The sequence below is a fragment of the Protopterus annectens genome, chromosome 8.part0 (assembly GCF_019279795.1).
Source record: "Protopterus annectens isolate FY-2018-M chromosome 8.part0, PAN1.0, whole genome shotgun sequence".
In the NCBI taxonomy this organism is placed as follows: Eukaryota; Metazoa; Chordata; order Ceratodontiformes; family Protopteridae; genus Protopterus; species Protopterus annectens.
Window position 1 is genome coordinate 623024151 of NC_056741.1, and position 24185 is coordinate 623048335.

At 44.7% G+C, this 24185-nt stretch overlaps 1 protein-coding gene across 1 annotated transcript in view; it reads right to left on the reverse strand.

The window, feature by feature from the left end:
- Window positions 1–24185, reverse strand: part of LOC122808326 (plexin-B3-like) — a 2760797-nt gene that overhangs the window by 2348614 nt on the left and 387998 nt on the right. The window contains exon 7 of the mRNA XM_044079291.1: window positions 2567–2733. Coding sequence (XP_043935226.1) covers window positions 2567–2733 — 167 coding nt within the window. The remainder of the gene's footprint in view (window positions 1–2566; window positions 2734–24185) is intronic.

The following is a 24185-nucleotide window of genomic DNA, read 5'->3' on the forward strand; positions in this document are numbered from 1 at the left end:
AAATTCTACTATACAGTGGTTTATGGATAAATCAAATTTGATTGCAGAATACAATTTTGTACCTCTTGACAAATGAGTATTACAGCTGACTGCTATAGCCTAGGGTTATCAGCAGAGTTGGCCTTAGGTAAAATGGTGCCCTAGGTGAAAATGCTCATTGGCGCTACCAGTCCACCTCACAGCTGCTGCTGTCATATTTATGTACAGCATGCCTCCTTAACCCCTACCCCAAAACACAACCACCTCCTGTGTACTCTTCTAAAGTCAGACTGGGACAAAACTAAAAAAAAAAAATAAAACATATTTACCGCCAGACACACAAACATGCTTACTTACTCCCACTAAAAGATAGCCACCTGTACATCCATCAGACATTTGATCTTAAGGAAAATGGAAAAAAAATTACAATGTTTCCAACTTAATGCCTAGACAGTAGTAACCCTCTGTATGCCCCTCTAAAGTTTGTGAAAATTAAAGAAATAATGACCACACTGTCTCCAGCCCAACACAAAATACAGTAACACCTGAGGTTTGTATGGAATGTTAAAAAATCCAGGGCCTCAAACATCTACCATACACAGATATGCTAAAAGCCCTATCCCTCTACTCAGTTTCATACAGACTCCTCAGAGGTGACCTCTGTCTGGCATACAAGACGTTCATGGACCCCACACTGATGGGACTGCTGCAAATCCGCAAGTCAAGCTCCACTCGAGTAACTCGCATGCGCAGCCTCAACCTGGTTTGTGACATCAAAAAGACTTGTTGGTGGGACAGATCTGTGTCCCAGAGACTCACCCATCTATGGAACTGACTCCCTCTCCACATCAAGCAGAGTACCTCTTTACCCCTTTTTAAGTGCAACCTGGATAACTGGATGGGAAACAGAAAATATACCCCTGGGATTCTACCCATGTCTCTGCTGGACAGGGGGGGCATTGGGTGCTGATTTGGCTAAACTCTTGCCTAGGCTTATAAAGGCCTCAGGGCCAAAAGCCTAGTAACCTCCTGTGATCCATCTCCCTAGTGCCCCCAACACACACACAATTACAGCAAACAATCACATTAGTCCTGTAAAAACAAAATAAGCAAACAGCACCAGGCAGTTAGTTACTTTCCTCCCCAGAAGACAGCCACAGCAATTATACCAACTCTGTCTGTGCATATTAGATGGCCATTTAGGTAGTTCTTCTCACAAATGCAAACTAATCCTGCAAAGTCAATGACCATTTCATCCCCAAAGTCCACACAAACAAGTTGCTGTACATTAAAGTATTCCAATCCAAGCTTCTCCCACAAACTACAAAGCCAAAGAAATACTGCAAAAAATATCTGCTTGATCACTGCTAGCATAATTGTAAAAATAATGCTTATCTCATTGTGCCATTCCTCTCAACTGTCCAGACAGATCATACCAGAAATACTGCCAGAAATATCTGGCTGATCACTGCCAGTATTACTGTAAAAATAACAAGGCTTACTTCACACTGTGCCATTCTTCTCATCTCTGTCCAGAATTCTACAGAATGTTCCAGATTTTGTCTCATATTTTTAGTCAGACAGTAAAGCTGGGCATTAAAGATTCATACATCTTGTAAAAAAACAAAACAAAACAAAAATTCCAACAGGTGGCCTCAAACCTACATTTCAGTGTTACGAGGTCTCTACTATGACATCACAACATTCACGTTTAATGTGGTTTAACTTAAATGTCACGTCAACTGGAGCACCTCCGCCTGAGCCCTGCTATGCCACAGGTGCTTTTTCTTCAATAGGTGACCTTTACTTTTTAGGAGAAAGAAACGTTATAAAAAATAAATAAGAAAAACACCCCTATAAGCACGGTGCCCTAGGTTGCCACTTAGTTGGCCCATGTGCAAGGCTGACATTGGTTAAAAGATAGATTCACATTTCTTTTTAAGAACCACGTCAAGATGAGGCCAAAGAAAAACTCTCTCAGAACTCAGATACCTTAGCCCAAAACAGCAGTGCCATCTGGCACAGTTTTTTGTTCTGGACAATATGTAACTATATTTTGACAGCTCAGAGAGAAGACTAACCATATCTACCTAGGGTCTTGCTCCATGCTCAAATATAATTTTTCACCATTGAGTGCACAAACAGCCACTTATGGTCTTGGACTAATGGTTTTCTTTGCAAGACTTCAACTGTTCTGGGAAATGTATTAGTAATCCTATTATCATTCTTGGTTTGTTCTGAACAGTAAAATACTGCATTTGGAAAACCTGTCAGCAAATGACAGGAAATCTGGCACACCCTTGCCTGTTTATACAGCACACAGAACTTGTGCAGTGTGTGTGGCTCTGTACTATCTCACTTTCAAATGTACCATACAAAGAAATACTGTTTCAGCTCCTAAGACATTAATGACCCATGCATTCAGTACAGACAAAATATCAAAACTTGGTGTTAGAGTGTTCCAAGCATTCTTACTACATACCACGTGAAAAAAACACTAACTTTTAAGTTAAAATTTAAACACAAAGTCCGAATGCTAACTTTCTTCAGAACTTCAAGATGCACAAGTAAATTGTTAAGTGCTTACTTCAGAAATGATTGGACCTGGACACTGTTCCACGATTTCTGTAATGCATACTTCAGAATATACACAGCTTGGCACTTCCTGCTCACACCACACACAGTGGTACTTGGAATCAACTGCCTTGCATCTGCTGCAGTCCGTGTTTTCAACTGAACATTTGTAGAGTATCACTAAAGAGTTAAAAGATAGCAGTCAAAAAGAGGCATGCAGCAGTGATTTACTTGTTAACACTACAATCTGAAGACAGTCAATGGAGCAACACTCCATGAAGTGATGCTGACAAGCTACATTCAAATCAAAATACTATAACATTTAAATCTCTTAATTCCTTACTACTATAATAAGGGATACAGATAAGCAAGGTCACTAAGTCTGCCCGCTATATTCATTTAGATCAGGGGATCAGAAGCTCTTGCAGGTTCACAAACCTAACCTCCCACCGGGCCAGCTTCTTTATTCATGCTCAATAGCCAAGAACTGGAATGCTCTGCCTCTATCCATTAGAACAACACAATATCCTACCTCTCAAGACTTCCCTTCACAACCACCTATCCTCAAACTGGAAGTGTACCTGCACCAAGCCCTCCTAGAAAGTGTATGCCACACTACTACTTATCAACCCTATTTTCTTCGCTTGTTGTGTGAGATAAGAAGTTATGTCTTGCCATAACGTTCCATGTTAGTTGTCTTCTTCTCGCCTTCTTTCTTGCTGGATGGGTTCGGAGCAGATCCTTGGCTCCGACTCGGCCTATACTATAGCTCGAGAGCTATTTTTACCGGCTCGAGGCAGCCCTATATCCCACAATACCATGAGCTAACTCCCCAGATCTCGTTTGGAAGCTAAAACATAGTATAAATAATAATAATATTATAATAATAATATTATAATCCTCTTTTACGAGAATAGATTACCTGCTAGTAGCACTAAGGATACAAGGAACAAAACGCAACATATTGTATCTCCAGAAATGGAAGGACTCAGAACCTCGAGTCTATCCAGGCTAGGGGGCAGGAGGAGGACAAGAAAGAAGGCGAGAAGAAGACAACTAACATGGAACGTTATGGTAAGACATAACTTCTTAATGTTAAGTTGTCATTCTCGCCTTCATTCTTGCTGGATGGGACAGCGTCCCTAGCATCTTAGTCCTGGGTGGCTCAATGAAACAGACTCCTGAGTACAGTGGAACCAAAATCAGCTCTATTTCTGGAGGCTAAATCAAGCTTGTAATGGGCAATAAAGGTATGTTTGGATGCCCATGTAGCTGCTGCACAAATGGCATCTAGTGGTAACCTTGCTTGAAACGCCGTTGAAGTTGATAGTGCCCTGGTTGAATGAGCCTTAGGCCTAGAGGGAAGTTGTCTGTGTCTCAACTCATAGACCAAGGTACTAGATTGTCAGTCATCTGGAAAGAGTAACCTTCGATACCGGAAGCCCTTTCTTGCCAGCAGCATAAGAGAGAAAGAGCTGGTCTGACTTTCTGAATTGTTTTGTCTTGTCTAGGTAATACCGTAATTGGCGATGAACATCTAATGAATGTAATTTTTGTTCAGCCCTGTTGGTATAGTCTGGGAAAAAGACACGTAAATCAATGGAGTGGTTTAGATTTGCTTCCGATAACACTTTTGGTAGGAAGGAAGGGTTTGTTCTGAGAGTTACCCTGTCTTTATGAAAAACCAAATAAGGAGGACGGACAGACAAGGCTTGAAGTTCCGATACCCTTCTGGCAGATGTTATAGCTACTAAAAACAGCGGTTTCCAAGAAAGAAGTTTGAGGGAGCAAGAAGCTGCAGGTTCAAAAGGGGGCAGAATTAGTGAGGTTAGAACTAAATTCAAATCCTATTGTGGGGGTGGATCTTTGACTGGAGGTCTGAGCAAAAAGATGCCCTTGAGAAAGGCTTTACAGAGTTTGTGGGACATAATATTTGCTTCTGAGAGCCCAACATGAAAATTAGCAATGGCCGCTAATTGTACCCTGATAGTGGCTGATGAAGACCCTGAATAAAAAGCTCTGCCAGAAAGTCCAGAGCCTCATGAATGGGTGCATGGAAAGGATCTAAGGACCTAGTTTGTGCCCAGTGTGAAAAACGCTTCCACTTACTCGCACAAGTCTTCCTAGTATTGGACTTATGGGAGGCCAGAATGATATCACGAACAGGAGGAGAAATAAGGGGAAGCCTGGCTATGGCTGGAAGTGGAGCAACCAAGCTGTGAGGTTGATGGAATGTAGAGACTGATGCAGCTTGCCCGTGAGGTGGGTCAACAGATCCGGAAGGGGTTCCAGATGCCAAGGCTGTTCCAGTAGGTATTTGTGCAGGAACGGGAACCAAACTTGTCAAGGCCAAAACGGGGCAATGAGGATCATTTTGGATCTCAATGCAGTTGCTTTCTGAATTAATTGCGGGATCAACGGAAAAGGAGGAAAGGCAATAAAGAAGACCCCAGGGCCAAACGTGAACAAGAGCGTCTCTGAGGGGTTGGCCTGGCAGAGGAAAAACTGTGAAGAAGTCGAGACACTTGCTGTTTTGGGGAGTTGCGAAAAGTTCGCAGCAAGGCTGGCCCCACTTCCGAAAAATTCTGTCTGCTACCGCTTGATTTAGAGACCACTTGTGAGGCATGAGGATAGTTCTGCTCAATCTGTCTGCTATGACGTTGGACTTCCCGGGGATGTGCGTTGCTATCAGAAACCGTTGAGATGAAATCACCCATTGCCAAAGTCTGAGTGCTTCTCGACAGAGGGGATAGGACCTTGTTCCACCCTGCTTGTTTATGTACAACACCACAGACATATTGTCCATTTGAATTGCTATAGTCCCCGTGGGAAGAGAGCGCTGAAGGGCTTGCAACGTCAAAAGCACCGCCCTCATCTCCAGGACATTTATGTGCAGGTGGCATTCTGACTGTTGCCAAGTGCCCTGGACCATCCTGCCCTGATAATGCCCCCCCCCCCACCCGATCAGAGAGGCATCCGTTGTGACAGTGGCAACTGGAGGGGGGAGAACAAAGGGTCTGCCCTGAAAAAGTGGAGGGGAAACCATCCACCAGAAGAGATGTTTCTTGCAAGATGGAGTTACCAAAATGTTGTGGGTCATTGGTAGCTGTTGAAAGGACCACTGAGAAAACAGCATCCACTGAAGGAGCCTCATGTGGAAGCAGGCTAATGGAAGTAGAAGAATCGCCGCCGCCATGAGGCCCAACACTTTCAATACTAGCTTGACCTGGACTTTGTTGGACTGAAACAGGGGCTGAACATTCCGCCTTATGTCTGTCACTCTCTGAGGTGGTAATGTTGCAGACATTTCTGTGGTGTTTAATATGGCGCCTATAAAGTTTATACATTGACAAGGCGACAAGGAGGACTTTGCAAAATTTATAGAAATACCCAGACTGTTGCAAAGTTGAATAGTGTAATCCCTGGCCATTATGAGATCCTGTTTGGTGGTAGCGGAAATGAGCCAGTCGTCTAAGTAAGGAAACACCTGGAATCCTTTCTGTCTCAGGTGAGCCGTGACCACTGCCAAACATTTGGTGAACACCCGGGGGGCTGTGGTGAGACCAAAGGGCAGGGCCCTGAATTGAAAATGACTGACTCCCAGCCGTAAGCGGAGAAACCTCCTGGAGCGCCTGTGTATCTTTATATGGTAGTACGTGTCCTGGAGGTCTAACGAGCACATCCAGTTGTCTCTGCCCAAAAAGGGTAGAATGGACTGCAGTGTTACCATCCAAAATTTTGTCTTTAGTACAGAGTTGTTTAACCTGCTGAGGTCCAAAATAGGTCTCCATTCTCCTGTCTTTTTTGGTACCAAAAAGAATCAGTAAATTCCAGATCCTAGCTGATCTGCTGGGACTGCCTGGATGACTCTTTTCTAACAGCTTTTTTATTTCTAGCTGAGCCTGACCCCTTTGTGCGGGTGGTACGTCTGGTAGGGGTTTTGGCGGTTGTACCAGAGGGAAAGTGAAAGGGATTTTGTAACCCTCGGATATGATCTTCTGTATCCATGTGTCTTGGGAGAGGGATTGCCAGGCATCTGGGTACAGAGATAGTCTTCCCCCGACTGCCTCCGAAGGCGGACAGTCGGGCAGCTTCTCAGGGATGCTGAAAGGGTTGGTCAGGAAAAGATTCCCTAGAGCCCTGGTTCTGAGGACCCCCTCTGCCCCTGGGGTGGCGTCTGTTATTATTTCCCCCTCTGCCTCTAGGGGGAAATTAACCACGTGCGGCAGGCGCGACTCCCTGAGGTTTGCGGAACCACATCTTTCCTCCCTTCTGTCCCTTAGGATAAGGTCTAGAAGGCGTGGAAAAACTGACTCCCACGGCAGAGAGAGTCTTACCATCTTGCTCGCATCTGGTGAGGGTATTCTTCACCTGAGGTCCGAACAATTCCGAACCATCAAAGTGGGTGTTGGTGAAGGACGCCTTGAAGGATTCGGCAAAGTTACAGAGTTGTATCCAAGCGCGACGTCTCAACACAACGCCTGTGCCAGCGGCCCTACTTGCTCCATCGGCTGCATAAGAGATAAGCCGCATGGAGGAGTTAACAATGGAGTTCAGGGTAGCCAGCTGAGAGTTTATTTTGTCCTTAAACCCTGCAGCAGAAGGATCCTGTACCGTTTCACCAAGCTCTTTGAGCAAGTCTCTCTGAAGGCGGGTGAAATGGCATAAATAGTTCAGCGATCGCATAGAAAAGGTCGCTGAAGCAAAGGTCCGCTTGTCGTACCTGCCCATGGTCCTGGACTCTTTGTTAGGAGGATGAACAGATACAGAAGGATCAGCCAATTCCTTCTTAGTGGCTGCTGCTACCACCACAGCATCAACTGAAACACCTTTGGTGAGAAAGGATTTGTCATCTGGTGCAGAAATAAATTTAGAAGGCCTCCTAGGGGTAGGTTCCATTGAATCAGGAGCTGCCCACGCCTTTCTAGCCACTACCTCCATTAGTGGGTCGAAAGGGGGAGACACCCAGGAGGTGGAAGGGCGAGATCCAAAGGCATCAAGGTAAACAGACTCATCCTCGGAAGGTTTAAGAGTGGACCAATTTCCCCTCTGTTTTAGGATTTCCAGGATGTCTGAAAAGGAGACATCCTCAGAGGGGGATCTGGGGGAACCTTCCGACTCATCCAAGTCGGTGTCCGACGTGACAGACTCGGGGGAATCTATGTGCTTCCTCTTGCACTTTCTTTTCCTAGGGGGTTCCCCTGAAACTTCAGGGGAGCCCTCGGAAAAGGAGATGACACCCAAGGTGGGTACCCTACGCTTTGGATCTCTGCTGTCAGGTGTAAGAGGATGGCCAGAGACCGTAACAGGCACTACAGAGGGAGGAGCCGCAGAACTTAACCTTGGAGTGGACACTGGGTCCAGCACACTCCTCATCACCTCGAAGGCTCCCCTATCAGATACCAAAGGTAGCACTGGCTCCGAAGAAACCGGAACCGCCCCCGGAACCAACAGAGAAGGCTCAGAGAATGATGTCGGGGCCGAACTAACCAGAGCCGAAGCTCCGAGGGGGAGAGCGGGGTCGGACAAGGGTCCGATGCCACTCGCCCTCTCAGAGCTGACAATGGAGTCTCGGCGCCCGGACCCCTCCATGGATGGAACCAATGAAGAGGTTGGAGCCGACGACACCGGAGCCGAAGGAGGAAGTATCGGCTCCGACGTGGGCAAGGTCACTGTACCGACAAACTCCGGCTCCGAGCTCGAGAGATGAGTCGGAGGAGGAATGGATAGCTGTATCGAAGGAGCCACAGTCTGGTGAGATGGGCAATGGAGCATTTGGGCCAGCGCCTGAGATTTTATGAGTCTACTGACCACCCTCTCGATGTCGTGGTCGGAGAGCCTGGATGACCTTGATGAATGAGTCCTATGACTCCGCTCCGATAGGAGAGGGGACCTCTGAGCCGATCTGACGGACTCTAGCGAAGGGGACCTAGAGCGCTTGCACGCTGGTGTCGGCTCCGATGATGGTTTCAGAGCGGAAACCACTTTGCTCGCCTCGAAGCCAGCCGGAACCGAGGTCGGAGCCGTCTCGATAACACCAGCCCTCGGCTCAGAAGCTGGAGCCGAGGGTTTGGCGGTTTTTGACGACTTCCCCGAGCCAGACTTGGACGGGGAGTCATCAGGCTTTAACAAGCCCCTTAGGATGAGCTTGTTACGCCTTTCCTGCAGGACTCGAACTAAATCCGTGACAAACGGAACAAGAGTCCTGCAGGTGTAAAGGCCCCAAACAATAGACACAAGAAGTGTAACCGTCTGTCAGAGACATTTCCTGACAGCACGAGTCACACTTCTTGAATCCCGAAACCTTAGGGTCCTTTGACATCCTGACAAAAAATAAAAAGGAACACAGTCAGTTCACACACACACACACTTATTTAAGTTAAGGAGAACTGACTAAAAACCCACAAACACACTGAAAGGGGTGGGGAAAAGTAAGGAAAAGCCCGTAGGCCCAAGATAAAAAACTAAAGAAAGGGAAAAAGGGCTACCGAAAAGGGTAAGGCAGTTAGAAGGGACCTAAAGAAGTAACTCACTGGAAAAAAACTACTGAGACTGAATATATATCTGAAAAAGCACTTACTGACCAGAGCCGGTAAAAACAGACTACCTCGCAGCGAAGTGGCAAACGAGATCTGGGGAGTTAGCGCATGGTATTGTGGGATATAGGGCTGCCTCGAGCCGGTAAAAATAGCTCTCGAGCTATAGTATAGGGCGAGTCGGAACCCATCCAGCAAGAATGAAGGCGAGAATGACAACTTAACATTACTTCTGCAGATATAGACTATAGAGAGAGTACATTATGGAGATCTTTACTCTACACACTGATTGTTCAGATATTTATGCTATATTTTGTAGATACTTATTCTTTGTATTCAATTTTGTATTTCAAACTATTTACTTTGTGTACTGTGGAGCTTTTCTCCCCGGGCCTCAACTGAAAATGGATTCTCTATGGCCCAGTGGCCTTTCCTGGTAAATAAAATGCAAATAAGTAAGTAGCTAAAATGAGCATGATTAAGAAGTTATGTACCTACCATAACGTTCTATGTTAGTTGTCTTCTTCTCGCCTTCTTTCTTGCTGGATGGGTTCGGAGCCAATCCTCGGCTCCGACTCGGCAATACTAAAGCTCGAGAGCACTCGAGGCTCCCCTATATCCCACAATGCTAGGCGGTAACTACTCAGATCTCGTTTGATAGCTATACCAAGCAATCCTAGTCTCCATAGAATGGAGTCGGGAAACCCACCTCAAACAATCTGCGTAAAGAAAGGCAGACCTCAGTAAAGATAGAAGAGGTGGGAGAACGTGTGGGAATGACAACTTTCAGAAGAAAAACACAAAAAGAATTCCAGTCGGTCTGTCCAGGCTTGGGGGAAGGAGGGTGGGACGCAAGAAAGAAGGTGGGAAGAAGACAACTAACATGGAACGTTATGGTAGGTACATAACTTCTTAATGTTAAGTTGTCAATCTCGCCTTCATTCTTGCTGGATGGGACCACGTCCCTAGCACCTTATCCCGGGTGGCCTATCGGAACAGACTCTTGAGAACAGTGGAACCAAATTTGGCACGGCTTCTGGAAACCATGTCCAATTTGTAATGTGAAATGAATGTATGAGGAGAAGCCCAGGTGGCTGCTGCACAAATTGAATCTATTGGCAACCTATCCTGAAAAGCTACGGATGTAGCTAATGCCCTAGTTGAATGAGCTCTAGGTCTTGAGGGTAGTTTTTGATGTCTGATCTCATAGATGAAGGTAATTGTAGAGGTGAGCCATCTAGAAAGGGATACTTTAGTGACTGGAAGGCCCAATTTACCTTCCGCATATGACAGAAACAATTGATCAGATTTCCTGAATTGTTTAGTCCTGTCTAAGTAATATCTAAGTTGGCGATGAACATCCAAAAAATGTAGCTTTTGTTCCGACCTGTTTGAATAGTTAGGGAAAAAAACGGGGAGATCAATAATTTGGTTTAGGTTTATTTGAGAAGACATTTTAGGCAAAAAGGATGGATTAGTATGAAGAGATACCCTGTCTTTGTGAAAAACTAAGTAAGGAGGACGACTGCACAGAGCATGGAGTTCGGATACCCTTCTCGCTGAAGTTATAGCTACCAGAAAAAGTGTCTTCCAAGAAAGCAACTTGAGAGAACATGAAGCCGCCGGCTCGAAGGGGGGAAGAATTAAAGATGCCAGAACCAAGTTCAAATCCCATTGAGGAGGGGGGTCTTTGGTTGGAGGTTTGAGAAGAAATACACCCCTTAAGAAGGCTTTACAGAGTTTGTGAGCCATGATGCTGGACTCTGAAACACCAACATGAAAATTTGATACGGCAGCCAATTGAACTCTAATGGTTGATGCAGAAGATCCTAAATGAAAGAGTTCTGCTAGAAAGTCTAAAATAGACTGGATAGGTGCAGTAAAGGGATCTATGTTTTTCGATGATGCCCAAAAGGAAAAACGTTTCCATTTGCTACCATAAATCTTCCGGGTAGAAGATTTATGAGAGGCTATCAAGATATCTTGGACCGAGCGAGATATTGAGGGAAGCCTGGCTAAGGTTGGAATCAGAGAAACCACGCTGTGAGGTTTAGAGAAGACAGAGATTGGTGCAGCTGACCCGATTGGTGGGTGATCAGATCTGGTACTGGGTCCAGATGCCAAGGCTGCTCCAAGAGGTAACGATGAAGAAAGGGAAACCATATCTGTCGAGACCAGTAAGGGGCAATGAGGATCATTGTCACTCTCAAGGCGATGGCTTTCTGAATTAGTTGAGATATCAGTGGAAAGGGGGAAAAGGCATACAGAAGTCCCCGGGGCCAATCGTGGACTAGAGCGTCTCTGGTGGGATGGCCTGGTAACGGGAAGAGAGTGAAGAAGTCGTGACACTTGCTGTTTTGGGGAGTAGCAAAAAGATCGCAGCAAGGCTGGCCCCATCTTAGGAATACTTCTTCTAGAACTGACTTCTTTAGAGACCACTCGTGTGGCACGAGAATTGCTCTGCTCAATTTGTCTGCAATAACGTTGGATTTCCCGGGAATATGCGTTGCTATCAGAAAACGCTGAGAAGAGATCGCCCATTGCCAAAGTCTGAGTGCCTCTCGACATAAAGGGTATGATTTGGTTCCGCCTTGTTTGTTGATGTACCACACTACGGACATGTTGTCCGTTTGAATTGCAATAGTCCCAGTGGGAAGAGAGTCGTGAAGGGTTTGCAACGCTAAAAGCACTGCTCTCATCTCTAAGACATTTATGTGCAAGTGGCACTCGAAAGGTTGCCACGTGCCCTGGACTGTCCTGCCCTGATAATGCCCCCCCACCCGATCAGGGAGACATCTGTTGTCAACGTGGCGACTGGGGGGGGGAGAGTGAAGGGTCTTCCTCGGAGGAGTTGAGGTGATGTGATCCACCAAGACAGTTGATTCTTGCATGCTTGAGTTATCAGTATGGTATGGGACATCGGGAGCTGTTGAAAGGACCATAGAGTAAACAGCATCCATTGGAGGATCCTCATGTGAAAGCGAGCTAAGGGGAGAAGGGGAATAGCTGCTGCCATGAGTCCTAGTACCTTCAACACCAGTCTGGCTTTGACTTTGACGCATTGTAAGAGAAGGGACACTTGGTTCCGAATGTCTGACACTCTCTGCTCTGTGAGTCTGGCTGAAAGATTCTGTGTATCTAAGGTGGCGCCTATAAAGACAATAGACTGACAAGGCAGATTTTTCAAAATTTATTGAAATGCCTAGAGCTTGGCAAGTTTGGATGGTGAAGTCCCTGGATAGGAGAAGCTGATGCCTGGTGGTGGCAGTAAGGAGCCAGTCATCCAGATACGGAAACACCTGGAATCCTTGATGTCTAAAGTGAGCCGTGACCACTGCCATGCATTTGGTGAACACACGGGGGGCTGTAGTGAGACCAAAGGGCAGGGCGCTGAATTGGTAGTGACTGGCTCCCAGCATGAAGCGGAGATATCTCCTGGAGCGTCTGTTCATTTTGATGTGGTAGTACGCGTCCTGAAGATCTATCGAGCACATCCAATTGTCCTGACCCAAGAAGGGTAGGATGGACTGTAGCGTGACTATCCGGAATTTTGTTTTTTTGACAAACTTGTTTAAGTAGCTGAGATCCAGTATGGGTCTCCAGTCCCCTGTTTTTTTTGGTACCAAAAAGAATTTGGAGTAGATTCCGGATCCTTGCTGGTCTGCCGGGACTGATTGGATAGCTCTTTTTGATAGCAGCTTTGAAATTTCTAATGCTGCTTGTTCTCTTAGACCGGGTGGAACATCTGGAAGGGATCTTTTTGGTTGGGTTGGGATGTGAATGAAGGGAATTTTGTAACCCTCGGATATGATCGACTGCACCCATTTGTCTTGAGTAAGGGAAAGCCAGGCTTTTGGGTACAGTGATAACCTTCCCCCGACTGCCTCCGAAGGTGGACAGCCGGGCAGCCCCTCAGGGGTGCTGAAAGGGTTTGTCAGAGAACATTTCTCTGCTACCCTGGTTTTGTGGACCTCCTCTGCCTCTAGGGCGGCGTCTATTATTATTATTCCCCCCTCTGCCTCTAGAGGGGAATCGCCCAGCGTCAGATGAGACTCCCTGGGATTGTTTATGGAACCACATCTTTCCTCCCTTTGACCTTTGGGATAGGGTCTAGAAGGGTAGAAAACGGACTCCTACAGCAGAGAGAGTCTTACCTTCTACCTCGCACCTGGTCAATGTATCCTTCACCTGTGGACCAAACAATGATGATCCATCAAAGGGAGAGTTGGTGAAGGACGCCTTGAAAGGGTTCGTAAAGTTGCATAGCCGCATCCAGGCGTGACGTCGTAAGGCAACGCCTGTGCCTGCGGCTCTACTCGCCCCATCTGCTGCATATGAGACCAGCCGCATGGAGGAGTTAACAATGGAATTTAGGGTTGCCAACTGGGAGTTCATTGTGTCTTTGAACCCCTCAGCTGTAGGATCCTTCATCAGTTCACCCATATCCTTGAGTAAATCTCTTTGGAGACAAGTGAAGTGGCATAAGTAGTTCAGCGACCGCATTGAAAAGGTCGCTGACGAGAACATCCGCTTGCCGTACCTGTCCATGGTCCTAGATTCTTTATTAGGAGGATGGACAGGAACCGAAGGATCAGCTAACTCCTTCTTTGTGGCCGCAGCCACCACCATGGCATCAACAGGGACACCTTTGGATAAAAACTCTGTCTTTGGGGGGCAGTAATAAATTTGGATGGTCTCCTCGGGGTGGGTTCCACTGAGTCAGGAGCCGTCCAAGCCTTCCTTGCCACCACTTCCATAAGGGGGGGTCAAAGGGAGGGGACACCCAGGAGGTAGAAGGGTGAGAACCAAACGCCTCAAGATACACTGACTCATCCTCCGAAGGATTAAGGGCTGGCCAGTTCCCCCTCTGTTTCAGGATCTCAAGGATGTCAGCAAAGGAGACATCCTCAGAGGGGGATCGAGGGACCTTCGATTCCTCTAAGTCAGTGTCAGAGGTGATAGACTCAGGGGAGTCAATGTGCTTCCTCTTACACTGCCTCTTCCTTGGGGGATCTCCTGCAGGGTCAGGAGAGGCCTCAGAAGAGGAGGAAATTCCCAATGGGGAATCTTGAGGAGTTGGCTCTCTGCGGTCTGAGACAAGGGGGTGAGTAGAAATCACCGCAGGCACTGTAGATGGAGGGGCTGAAGGAGCTGACTGTGGGACAGAACCTGGTTCTAGCACACTCCGCATGACCTCGGGGGCACCCCTGTCAGGCAAGGCCCGAGGCCCCGCCCAAGAGACAAGGACCTCCCCGGCACCGACAGAGACGGCGAAGCCGATGTCGGAGCCAAACTCAACGCCAAGCTCCGAGAGGGAGAGCGGGGTCGGACAAGGGTCCGATGCCACTCGCCCCCTCGGAGCCGACGAGAGAAGCTCGGCGCCGAGATCCCTCCAAAGAGGAGATCGGAGCAGACGACGGAGCCGAAATGGAAGTTATCGGATCTGACGCACCGACAGTCATGGCTCCGACAAGCCTTGGCTCCGAACACAAAGGAGTCGGAGGAGGAATGTTTTGGGGAATGGGAATAGCCACTGACTGGTGAGTCGGGCTGTGCAGCATTTGGGCCAGTGCCTCGGACTTGAGAAGTCTACTCACCACCCTTTGCAAGTCATGGTCTGATAATCTGGAAGACCGTGAGGAATGAGTTTTGTGACTTCGTTCTGAAAGCGCAGAGTGCACGGATCCGATAGAGGGGGACCTGGACCTCTTTCTCGAATGTGGCTCCGATAAGGGTATCGGAGCCGACAAAGTTTTATCAGCCTCGGCTCCGGCCGGAGCCGAGGTAACAGTATGAGGCTTAGAAACATCGGCTCCAGCCAGAGCCGATGTCGAAGCCAGCTTAGACTTCTCAGCTGTCGACTCAGGAGCAGGAGCCGACTGCTTGGAAGTTCTTGGAGGCTTCCCCGAAACAGACTGAGTCGGGGGGCCTTCAGGCTTTAATAAGCCCCGCAAGATAAGCTTATTCTTGCATTCCTGCAGGACTCTAGGGCTAAACCCATGACAAAAAGCACAAGAGTCCTGCAGGTGCAAAGGCCCCAGGCAATACACACGAGAAGTGTGACCGTCTGTCAGAGACATTTTCTGACAGCACGAGTCACACTTCTTGAAGCCTGAGACCTTGTCTTTAGACATAGTAAGAACAGAGAGGCTAACACACACAAACACAGTCCAGACACACTCTACAGAAAAAAATATTAAAATAAATTATTAATGTTAATCCACAAACAGACACACACAAGCCCCTACAACACTAATCTATTAAAGGACTAGGGTGAGGGAAGGGCCAAAGGCCTAGAACAAGGGTTAAACGGGAAGGGGGCTCGACAAACAGGGGTCGATATGTCTAAAAGTTTAAAATTAACTAAAGGATATGATTAAAACTAAAAAAGGGGGGTAGTTAGAAGTATCTAAGAATAAAATTGAACTAACCTGCCTGAGTCGGTAGAAAAGCGCACCTCGTCAGCTATAGCGGCAAATGAGATCTAAGTAGTTACCGCCTAGCATTGTGGGATATAGGGGAGCCTCGAGCCGGTGGAATTAGCTCTCGAGCTTTAGTATTGCCGAGTCGGAGCCGAGGATCGGCTCCGAACCCATCCAGCAAGAATGAAGGCGAGATTGACAACTTAACATTGTGTCTTTCGGCTTTTCCCGGTTAGAGGTCGCCACAGCGGAACTCCCGTCCGCTAATGATTGGCAGTAGAGTTCTACGTGCTGGCTTGCTGGGCCTAACGCACAACCTTTAATGAAGGAACACCCGTTCACGCATGTCGCCACACAGAAGACGCTCTGAGAATTGAACGGGCAACGTCTAACTGTGAAACGACAACGCTACCGCAGCACCACCACCGTAGCTAAAATGAGCATAAATGCATTAATATGTTTTTTTTTCTGAATAAATACCTCACTATTTCAAAAGACAAAGTTTATTAGGACAGAGCAACCTTTTTATGGCAAAGTTAGGGAGTTGAAAATATGTATTCTATTAAACAAAGCTAAAGTGAGACTAATTTTTAAGCTACCCTTTTCAACTTTGTGGGGGAGGCAAAGTAAGTCTCTGACATTAATGCAAACAAAACAAGTTCCTGAATTATGTAAAGGCATAAATCAGGAATGTCCACCTTTTTTCCCCAGCAGGACCCATTAGTAGATTTTGCGTCACTTTCTGAGGGCACAACAAAATAAGATTTAGCATTTTCGGATAAAAAACATTTTTTTTTCCAAAACACCTTCATTAAATTATCACTTAAGACACTGGCAAACAAATTAATGAAAAGCAAATCATATTAACATTGTTTTCATTTACAAACATTATACATAAAATGCTTTCTTTCTTTACAACCGTTTTTCTGCCAAACATTTCATAAACTGCTCAATTCCTACTTCCCCTTAAACCTGACTTCTAAACATTCTGCATGCATTGTTCGCACAAATTCTATTTATATATAGTTTGCCCCTTCCCTTTTCTAAATGTCTCTCTTCCATTCATACCTCCAACTTCTTAGCATAAGAAATCTGGACAAAGGCCTAAAAATAGGGACAGATTTTAATATTGCTCTAATACACTTAGCTGCTACAATGAATAGATTTGTATTTGCTTGTATTTTCTAAATGATATTTAGTCTAAACTTCAAATCTATGTAACTACTTAGTAACTTCAAATCCTCAGTGGATTTGCTAGAAAACAACACATTTCAAGACACAGGAGGCAAAAATCAGGACAGTTGAGAGGTATGCTTCCATTTCGTCATCTCTTTTTCAATATTCAATATTTCAAATATAGAGCTGGTTTAGATATTGATTTCCATTTTCTAGCAATTGTTTTTTGTCAGCCAACAGAATTAAACTTAAGGCCATAATATGTCAAAGCAAATCAGATACTGTGCCTCAGCTCAAAAGAATCATTTCCTTAGTTATAGCCATTTGCTTCTCCAATATCTTTTTAGCACCTTAATTAAATTATCACTTAAGACACAGGCAAACTTATATTGATAGAAAACAAACCATATTAACATGTTTGCAGTTGCATAAAAAATAGGTGATGTATAATCTAATCATCAGTCCAACATTACATAAATTGCTCAATTCCTACCTTCCCTTAAACCTCTTTCCTCATCTTCCTGAAAATTATCCTGCATGTATTGCTCTCACAGTTACCATTTCTGTGTAATTTGCCCCTTCCTTGTCAAAAGGCTTTACCTTCAAGTTCTTCAAAGGATCATAGGAGGTTACTAGGCTATTGACCCAGAGGTAAATTAAAGCCTAGCCTTTCTTTCCAATGTAAAACCATAGATACTCTAGTCAATATCCAGGATTGTATTTAGTAGTGTCTGCCGATGTCCAGGAGGGTTGTAGGTGCTATCCCCTGGTATGAATTTACAGTACTTACCCATTTGTCCAGGTTTCCTTCTGAACAGTGTTATAGAGATGTTCTACTTCACATAAATTGGCAGCCTATTCCAAAGATGCAGCAGTCACAATCTGTCCCCCCAGCACGTCCTATTCAAGTCGCAGGTCATATTTAGGTCTCTGGAACGGGTAGCACTAGTCCCGTTTGATTTACAGATGTGCAGCAAATTCATTAGGTTTGGGTCGCAGATTGCACTGCAAGCCAGGCATAAGTCTCCCCTAAGAAATAAATATGATACAGAATATAGTGACAGGGACATTAGTCAGTCTGTGTAAGGCACGTGCTGGAATCCCTTGATCTTTTTTGTTAGAAACCTCTGAGGTCTCTCCAATTGCTGCAGGTGCTTTGTACAGTACATGCCAAAAGGAGCATTATACTCAATTATGGGCCCAGTTAGTGACTAATATATTGCTCTAAAGGCTATGCCTTTACTAATCAAATGTGCTATGTAGAAAGTCTTCCTTATTACAGTAGACACATGGTAGTCAAAGTTAAGGTCATAATCTAATTGTGATGTCAGATTCCTTACTAATTCGTAGGTACATAGGGTATTGTTAATTTGATAGTGTGAAGGGAGACTGTTTTTATCGAAGGGAATGATGATGCATTTCTTTGCATTTAGTTTGAGACTGTGACCAAGATACCAGTTGCCAGTTGTTGGTCTGAGCAAGACCACAATTCCACAATTATTAACACCTCTGACAATATAAAAAATCTCCACAGTGTCACAACAATCTCTGCACCTAGCAGAAGAATGGCTAACTGAAAACAACCTGCTTCTCAAACCCAAAAAGACCAAGCTTCTCCTTTTCCTTCCAAAAAACCTCAATCCAGCTAAAGACAACTTCACCATCTCATCCTTAGATAATACAATTATCACCACCGACTCAAAACACCAAATTTCTTGGCGCTACTACAGACCAATTGAAATTCGACCTACATATCTGAAACTGTATCAAAAAGTCCAATCATAAACTAGGTCTTCTATACCGCAACAACAAATATATACCTAACAAATCTAGACTTTTACTTGCTCAAACACTTATTCTACCATCCCTGCTGTATGCTGCTTTCATACGTACTAACCTCCAAAATAATGAAACTAAATTAAGCAAACTAGAAACCGCCTATAACAAGATTGCCAGATTCGCAGCCGGTAAAAGCTACAAATCTCATCACTGTATAACCTTGAAAAGCTTAAGATGGCCTGAGATCCCCCACATGCTTCAAATATCACAACTACAAAATGCACACAGCATCCTAAATAGCCCCACCTCCTGCCCTGATATCCATAACTACATCCTACACATCCAATCATGACCTCAGAAGCACACAACAAAACCTTCTGCAGGTGACCAAGACAAACAAAAATATTGGAAAAATACTTTAGTCATTCAATTGCATACTCATGAAACAAACTTCCATTGTCCCTTCGCTCCAACTACCAAACATGGTGAATTCAAGAGGCAACTTAAAATTCATTGCCAACATGCATGGATCTGTACTTGTCAGGAAATTACTTAATTAATTTTTCTTCTTATGTCAATTAACGAATCTGCCTGGTATCTACCTAAACTGTCTACATACATTACACACTCTGCAGTTAGTACCTAAGCTATTAAATGCATCTTTATTGTAAAGAGTCATGATGTTACTCAATTTTTTTTTTATTTTAGGCATTGGTACATTCCTTGTAAATAACTTGATGTTAACCAAATTTCTCAAATATATTGTTACTGCATTCTCAAAATATTGTACTTTTGCCTTGTATATATTCATTTTGGATATTTCACTCTGTTTTTGTACTGTTAGGTATCTCACAACTGGATACTTTCCTGGTACTTTTCTCTTCAGGTCTCCTCTGAAAAAGGGTTATCTGGGCCCAGTCGGACTAACCCAGTTAACAAATGTAAAAAATAAATAAAATAAATACATAAAATAAGACCCTCTTGAAGCATAGTGACATCATTTGGGGATTCAATAATTGCAGCCAGTTTGCAGTCGTCCACAAACTTGGTCAGCCACAGCTCCTTAGCTTTGGCCTGAACTTCTGCGGAGTATCTTCCAAACAGTAGGGGGCCAGCATTGACCCTTGTGGCTCCATGCTGGTGACAGGTCTGGTGACTGATGTGGTCACCTACACTGACAGCATGCGACAGGTTTGAGAGTCAGTTGGCAACCCATCTTACAAAAATGGGGTTTACATTCAGTTTGCTAAGTTTATTGATAACGCCTGAGTGTGGGGATTGTGTCGAAGGCTTTGGCCAAGTCGAGGTATGATGTGTGCACAGCTTTGCCCTCATCAATGGCCCTGGCCACAATTCTGAAGAACTCCACCAGGTTTAACAGGCAGTATCTGCCCTTGAGGAAGCTAAACTGGGATGGATTCAGGGTTTGGAGGCCGCATATGTCTTTATGAGGTCCATGAGGATACGTTCCATGGCCTTACAGATGAGGCTAGTCAGACTTACGGGTGTACCTTTGTGGAGGAGAAAAACTGCTGCTGCTCTCCATTTTGCATGAACATAGCCTGTGGTTAAGGTTGTGACTCAACAGGGTACTTAATGGTGGTGATGCTAGTTCATGTTTTAGTTTGTTTAGAAGACAGCCTTGGATGCCATCTGGTCCCATGCAGGCTGTGATTTTTGCCTTAGACAAAGCTTTAATGATGTGCTCTTCGGATATGTAGGGTGGGGGGGGGTTGGGGGCAAGGTTTCTGAAATTTTTGAAGAGGGTAAGGGAGTGAAATTTTCACCAAATCTGTCCACCAGCAGGTTTCCCATCTCTGAGGGATCAATGTGTGGGATATCGTTAGTCACTAGTTTGGCACATGCTTGGGTCCTACCTTTTAGGCTGCGTACGTAACTGTAAAAGGCCTTATGGTTATCCTTGATTGTTATTGCCAAGTTTTTCGTGAAGTTACCCTTTGAGGATTTTACATGTCTTATTTGCCTGTTGAGGCTGAGGAGGGTGTTTTTCTATTGTTGGGTCCTCGCCTTAGTTTTCCTAGGCAGCAACCTTTTGCATTTGTTAAAAAGTTTGTTGATGCTGGATGTCCACAAGGGCTGCTTGGTTTACTTGGGGCTCGGACTTTGATTCTCATTCTGGAACAGCAGAGTCTATACACTTATACAAGTGACTGTACAGGGCTTTAGTGTAACTGTGGTGTAGTTACCACTTCCAGCTGGGGGTGGGTCCTGGAAAGCATTTATACCTTCCTTAGGAGGGTATAGTTTGACTTGAAGTTTTTTAGTCTGATTTCACCCTTTGAGAGTTCTGGTGTTAGTGCCAGTTTGAAGGCGACTGATTTGTGGTCAGATTTAACCGAGTGTTCAACGGTCACAGTGGTGCATCTGTTCGTCATGTTAGTGAGGATCAGATCTAGTATGTTTGTTCCTCTTGTTGGGGTTTAAACAATTTGTTCCAGGGGATATGAGTTAAAGTCAAGGAACTTTTGCGCTAGTGAGTTAGGGCTACAGTAGGTTTCCCAGTTGATGGTGGGATAACTGAAATCCCCCATTACCACAGTGTTTGGCAACATTTGGATCGACTCCGGTTTGGTCAAGTAAGCCTTGTGTGCATCACGATCCATGGAGGGGGATCTACAACTAGCTACGACTTGAATGAAAGGCTTACCCCACAATCTGAACTTGTATTAACTCCATGGAGTTGCCCCGTCTAACTAGTCAAGAGGTGAATTTATCTCTAATATAGATAGAAACACCTCCTCCTTTGGTTCTCACGTGTTCGTTTTGTGGTCTGAAGGTGCAGAAGGCACTGTAGTCTTGCATGGCTAGGGTATTCTCTGAGGCCTTGAATCAGCTTTCTGTGACTGCACTGACATCTACATCCTCCAGTGATAAAAGTGATTCCAGGGTGTGCAGTTTTGGTTTAAGTTCCTAGCATTTAGCAGCATAACCGTTACTTTGTTATGATTGGCACACTTCACATTGGATTTTTTTTTTAAACCTTGTCTAAAAAGGCACTATTAGGGAGGCAAGAGCCTTTGCCAGCAGCTAAAAGCCTAGTGGTGTCAGGTGCAAACTGCCTCTGGCAAAGCAGTGAGGTTTGCTGACCGTGTCACCCAGTCTGACAGAAACTGGGTCCCCCTGGAATGACACCAAAAACTAAGCCAATTATTGAAATTAATCATTTTTTGTTTATACTCTGGCATCATTCTAGGTGAGGGTAATATGCTGCTCAAGGCTACGGGCATACCTGAGAGGGGGACACACCTCACAGAGCTCAATCATGTATCTCTTCATACAGTCCATTGAGGTACATCTCAGGTCATTCACTCCAATATGAGCTATGACAGAGTCATAATGGTAGTTGCTACTGAGAGACCTGAGTGCATGTGTGATCTGACAAATCCTGGCACCGGACAGGCAGCTCACTATAACTTTCTCCATATCTAACCTGGTGAGTGAGTGGGGCATGCGCGTGTCTCACTATGGAGTCCCCAATGACAAGAAAATCTGGTTTATGAGTGTTACGCCTTAAGGGCTTGGTAAGCAAGACACTGGTTTTGCTGTGTGTCTTGGGTACTGTGAGAACTGTGTTAGTTGTAGCAGTCTTGTGTTTTGGAAGTCTCTGGTATTTTGGTAATGTTTTTGAGAAAACCTCTGCATATGTTGATTCATGTGTTGGATGTGTACTATGTGTACAAGTAGTGAAACTATGTGCTTGAGTAGTGGTGGGCGAATTCTTTTGTTTTACAATATTCAATACTTCAAATACAGTTGGTTTATGCTCTGATTTGCATTTACATTAGAGTCTTGGTTATCCGAACTAATTGGGACCTAGGGTAGTTCAGATAATCAAACATATAATTGAACCAGATAAAACCTTCTAAAATCTTGTTTTTTCTGCATGCAGGGAAAACACTTTTCAACCATTCAGAGATTCCAGTGGATAAAGAATATTTTTCACACAAGTGTGCTACAAGCACAACAAAATATGCACAAGAAAATACGAATAACGTTTACATATTCAGAATTTATTTTTCCAACCCAAAAACTTTGGAAAGCTGTATTCAGATAATTGACATTTTGGATAATCGACTTTCAGATACTCTCTACTGTACTAGTAATTGCTTTGTTTGGCACCAAAATTAACTTAGCAAGGTCTTAAGTTCAGCCAATTCAGATCCTGTGTCCCAGCTCAAAAGAATCATTTCCTTAGTTACACCTATTTGCTCACCCCAAACTTCTGACAGTACTCCATGGGGAATTTAAAGTCTGCCAAAACATTACACTTGCTGAAAGTACAGTTCTATAAACTCTTACCATAGCAACAGATGTCCCTCTCTTCACTGTTGCAGTATTCATAAAGTACAGTTGTGTACACTTACCATAAATGTAGATGTTAGAGTGTATTCACTGTTGCAGTCATTACAGTTGGGTAATCTGCTGGAAGGTTGCCCTCAGTCGACCTGAATTCCAAAGTCTTGGGTCCTGCATCAGTTTCTGTCTCCTCTTTCATGACGTCAGGTCGTCAGGGGTATAAAACATGCAGCCAACGCCATTTTCTTTCGTTTTTCTTGCCCCCGATGTCAGGTGCCCCCAAAAAGGTAGCAAAAAATAAATATACATATACACATATATATATATATATATATATATATATATATATATATATACACACACACACACATCAATAAAAACTTTACCTTCATCTACAAGCAAATACACCACATAGGTTGTAGAAGATAGAGAAGGAAAAATAAACTCCAGAATGACAGGGGGATGGCGGGAGGGTAATTTGACTGCAACAGTGAATACACTCGAACATCTACATTTATGGTAAGTGTACACAACTGTACTATGTTCTTCGTGTTTCACTGTTGCAGTCATTACATTTGGGTAGAATCCCAAAGCTATGGTTGGAAGGCTGGAGCTAAACAGCATTAGGTGCAGCTATGAGGCCCTGCAGAACTGCAGTGGCAAAGCCTGCCCTGGACTTAAGAGTAGAGAGGCAAATGATAATGCTTTGTAAAGGTGTGAAGAGAACTCCAAGTAGCAGCCTCTAGAATGTCTTTGGTTGGTACTCCTCTGAGAAAGGCTGCTGAAGTAGCTGGGGCTCTGGTGGAATGAGACCTAATGCCCTTGGGCACACGTTTACCAAACGGATGCAGTGGCTTATCCACTTAAAAACTGTCTGCATTGAAATAACCTTTCCTTCTGATCCTGCAGCATATGACACTAGTAATTGCTCAGTTTTTCTTAGAGCTTTAGTCCTGCTCAAGTAGAATCTTAGCTGTCTGTGTACATCCAAGGAATGCAGAATTCTCTCCCCCTTGTTCTGTGGATTTGGATAAAAGGTTGGCAGATGAATTGTTTGGTTAAGAGCCACACTGGAAACCACCTTAGGCATAAATGTAGGATTTGTCCTCAGAGACACCCTGTCTGGGTAAAATATGATAAAAGGCTCTACAGCCATGAGGGCCTGTAGCTCTGAAACTCTTCTTGCTTAAGAAATTGCTAGTAGCAGAGCTGTTTTCCATAAGAACTTTATATCAGCAGTAGCAGCTGGTTCAAATGGAGGCAGGGTGAGCTTTTCCAATACATAACGGAGGTCCCATGCAGGTAATGGTGATCTTCTAGGAGGCCTTACATTTTTGGCTCCTCTAAGATACTGCTTTAGTAAATGATGAGAAAAGATTGGTGGCTCTGTATTGTAATGAGC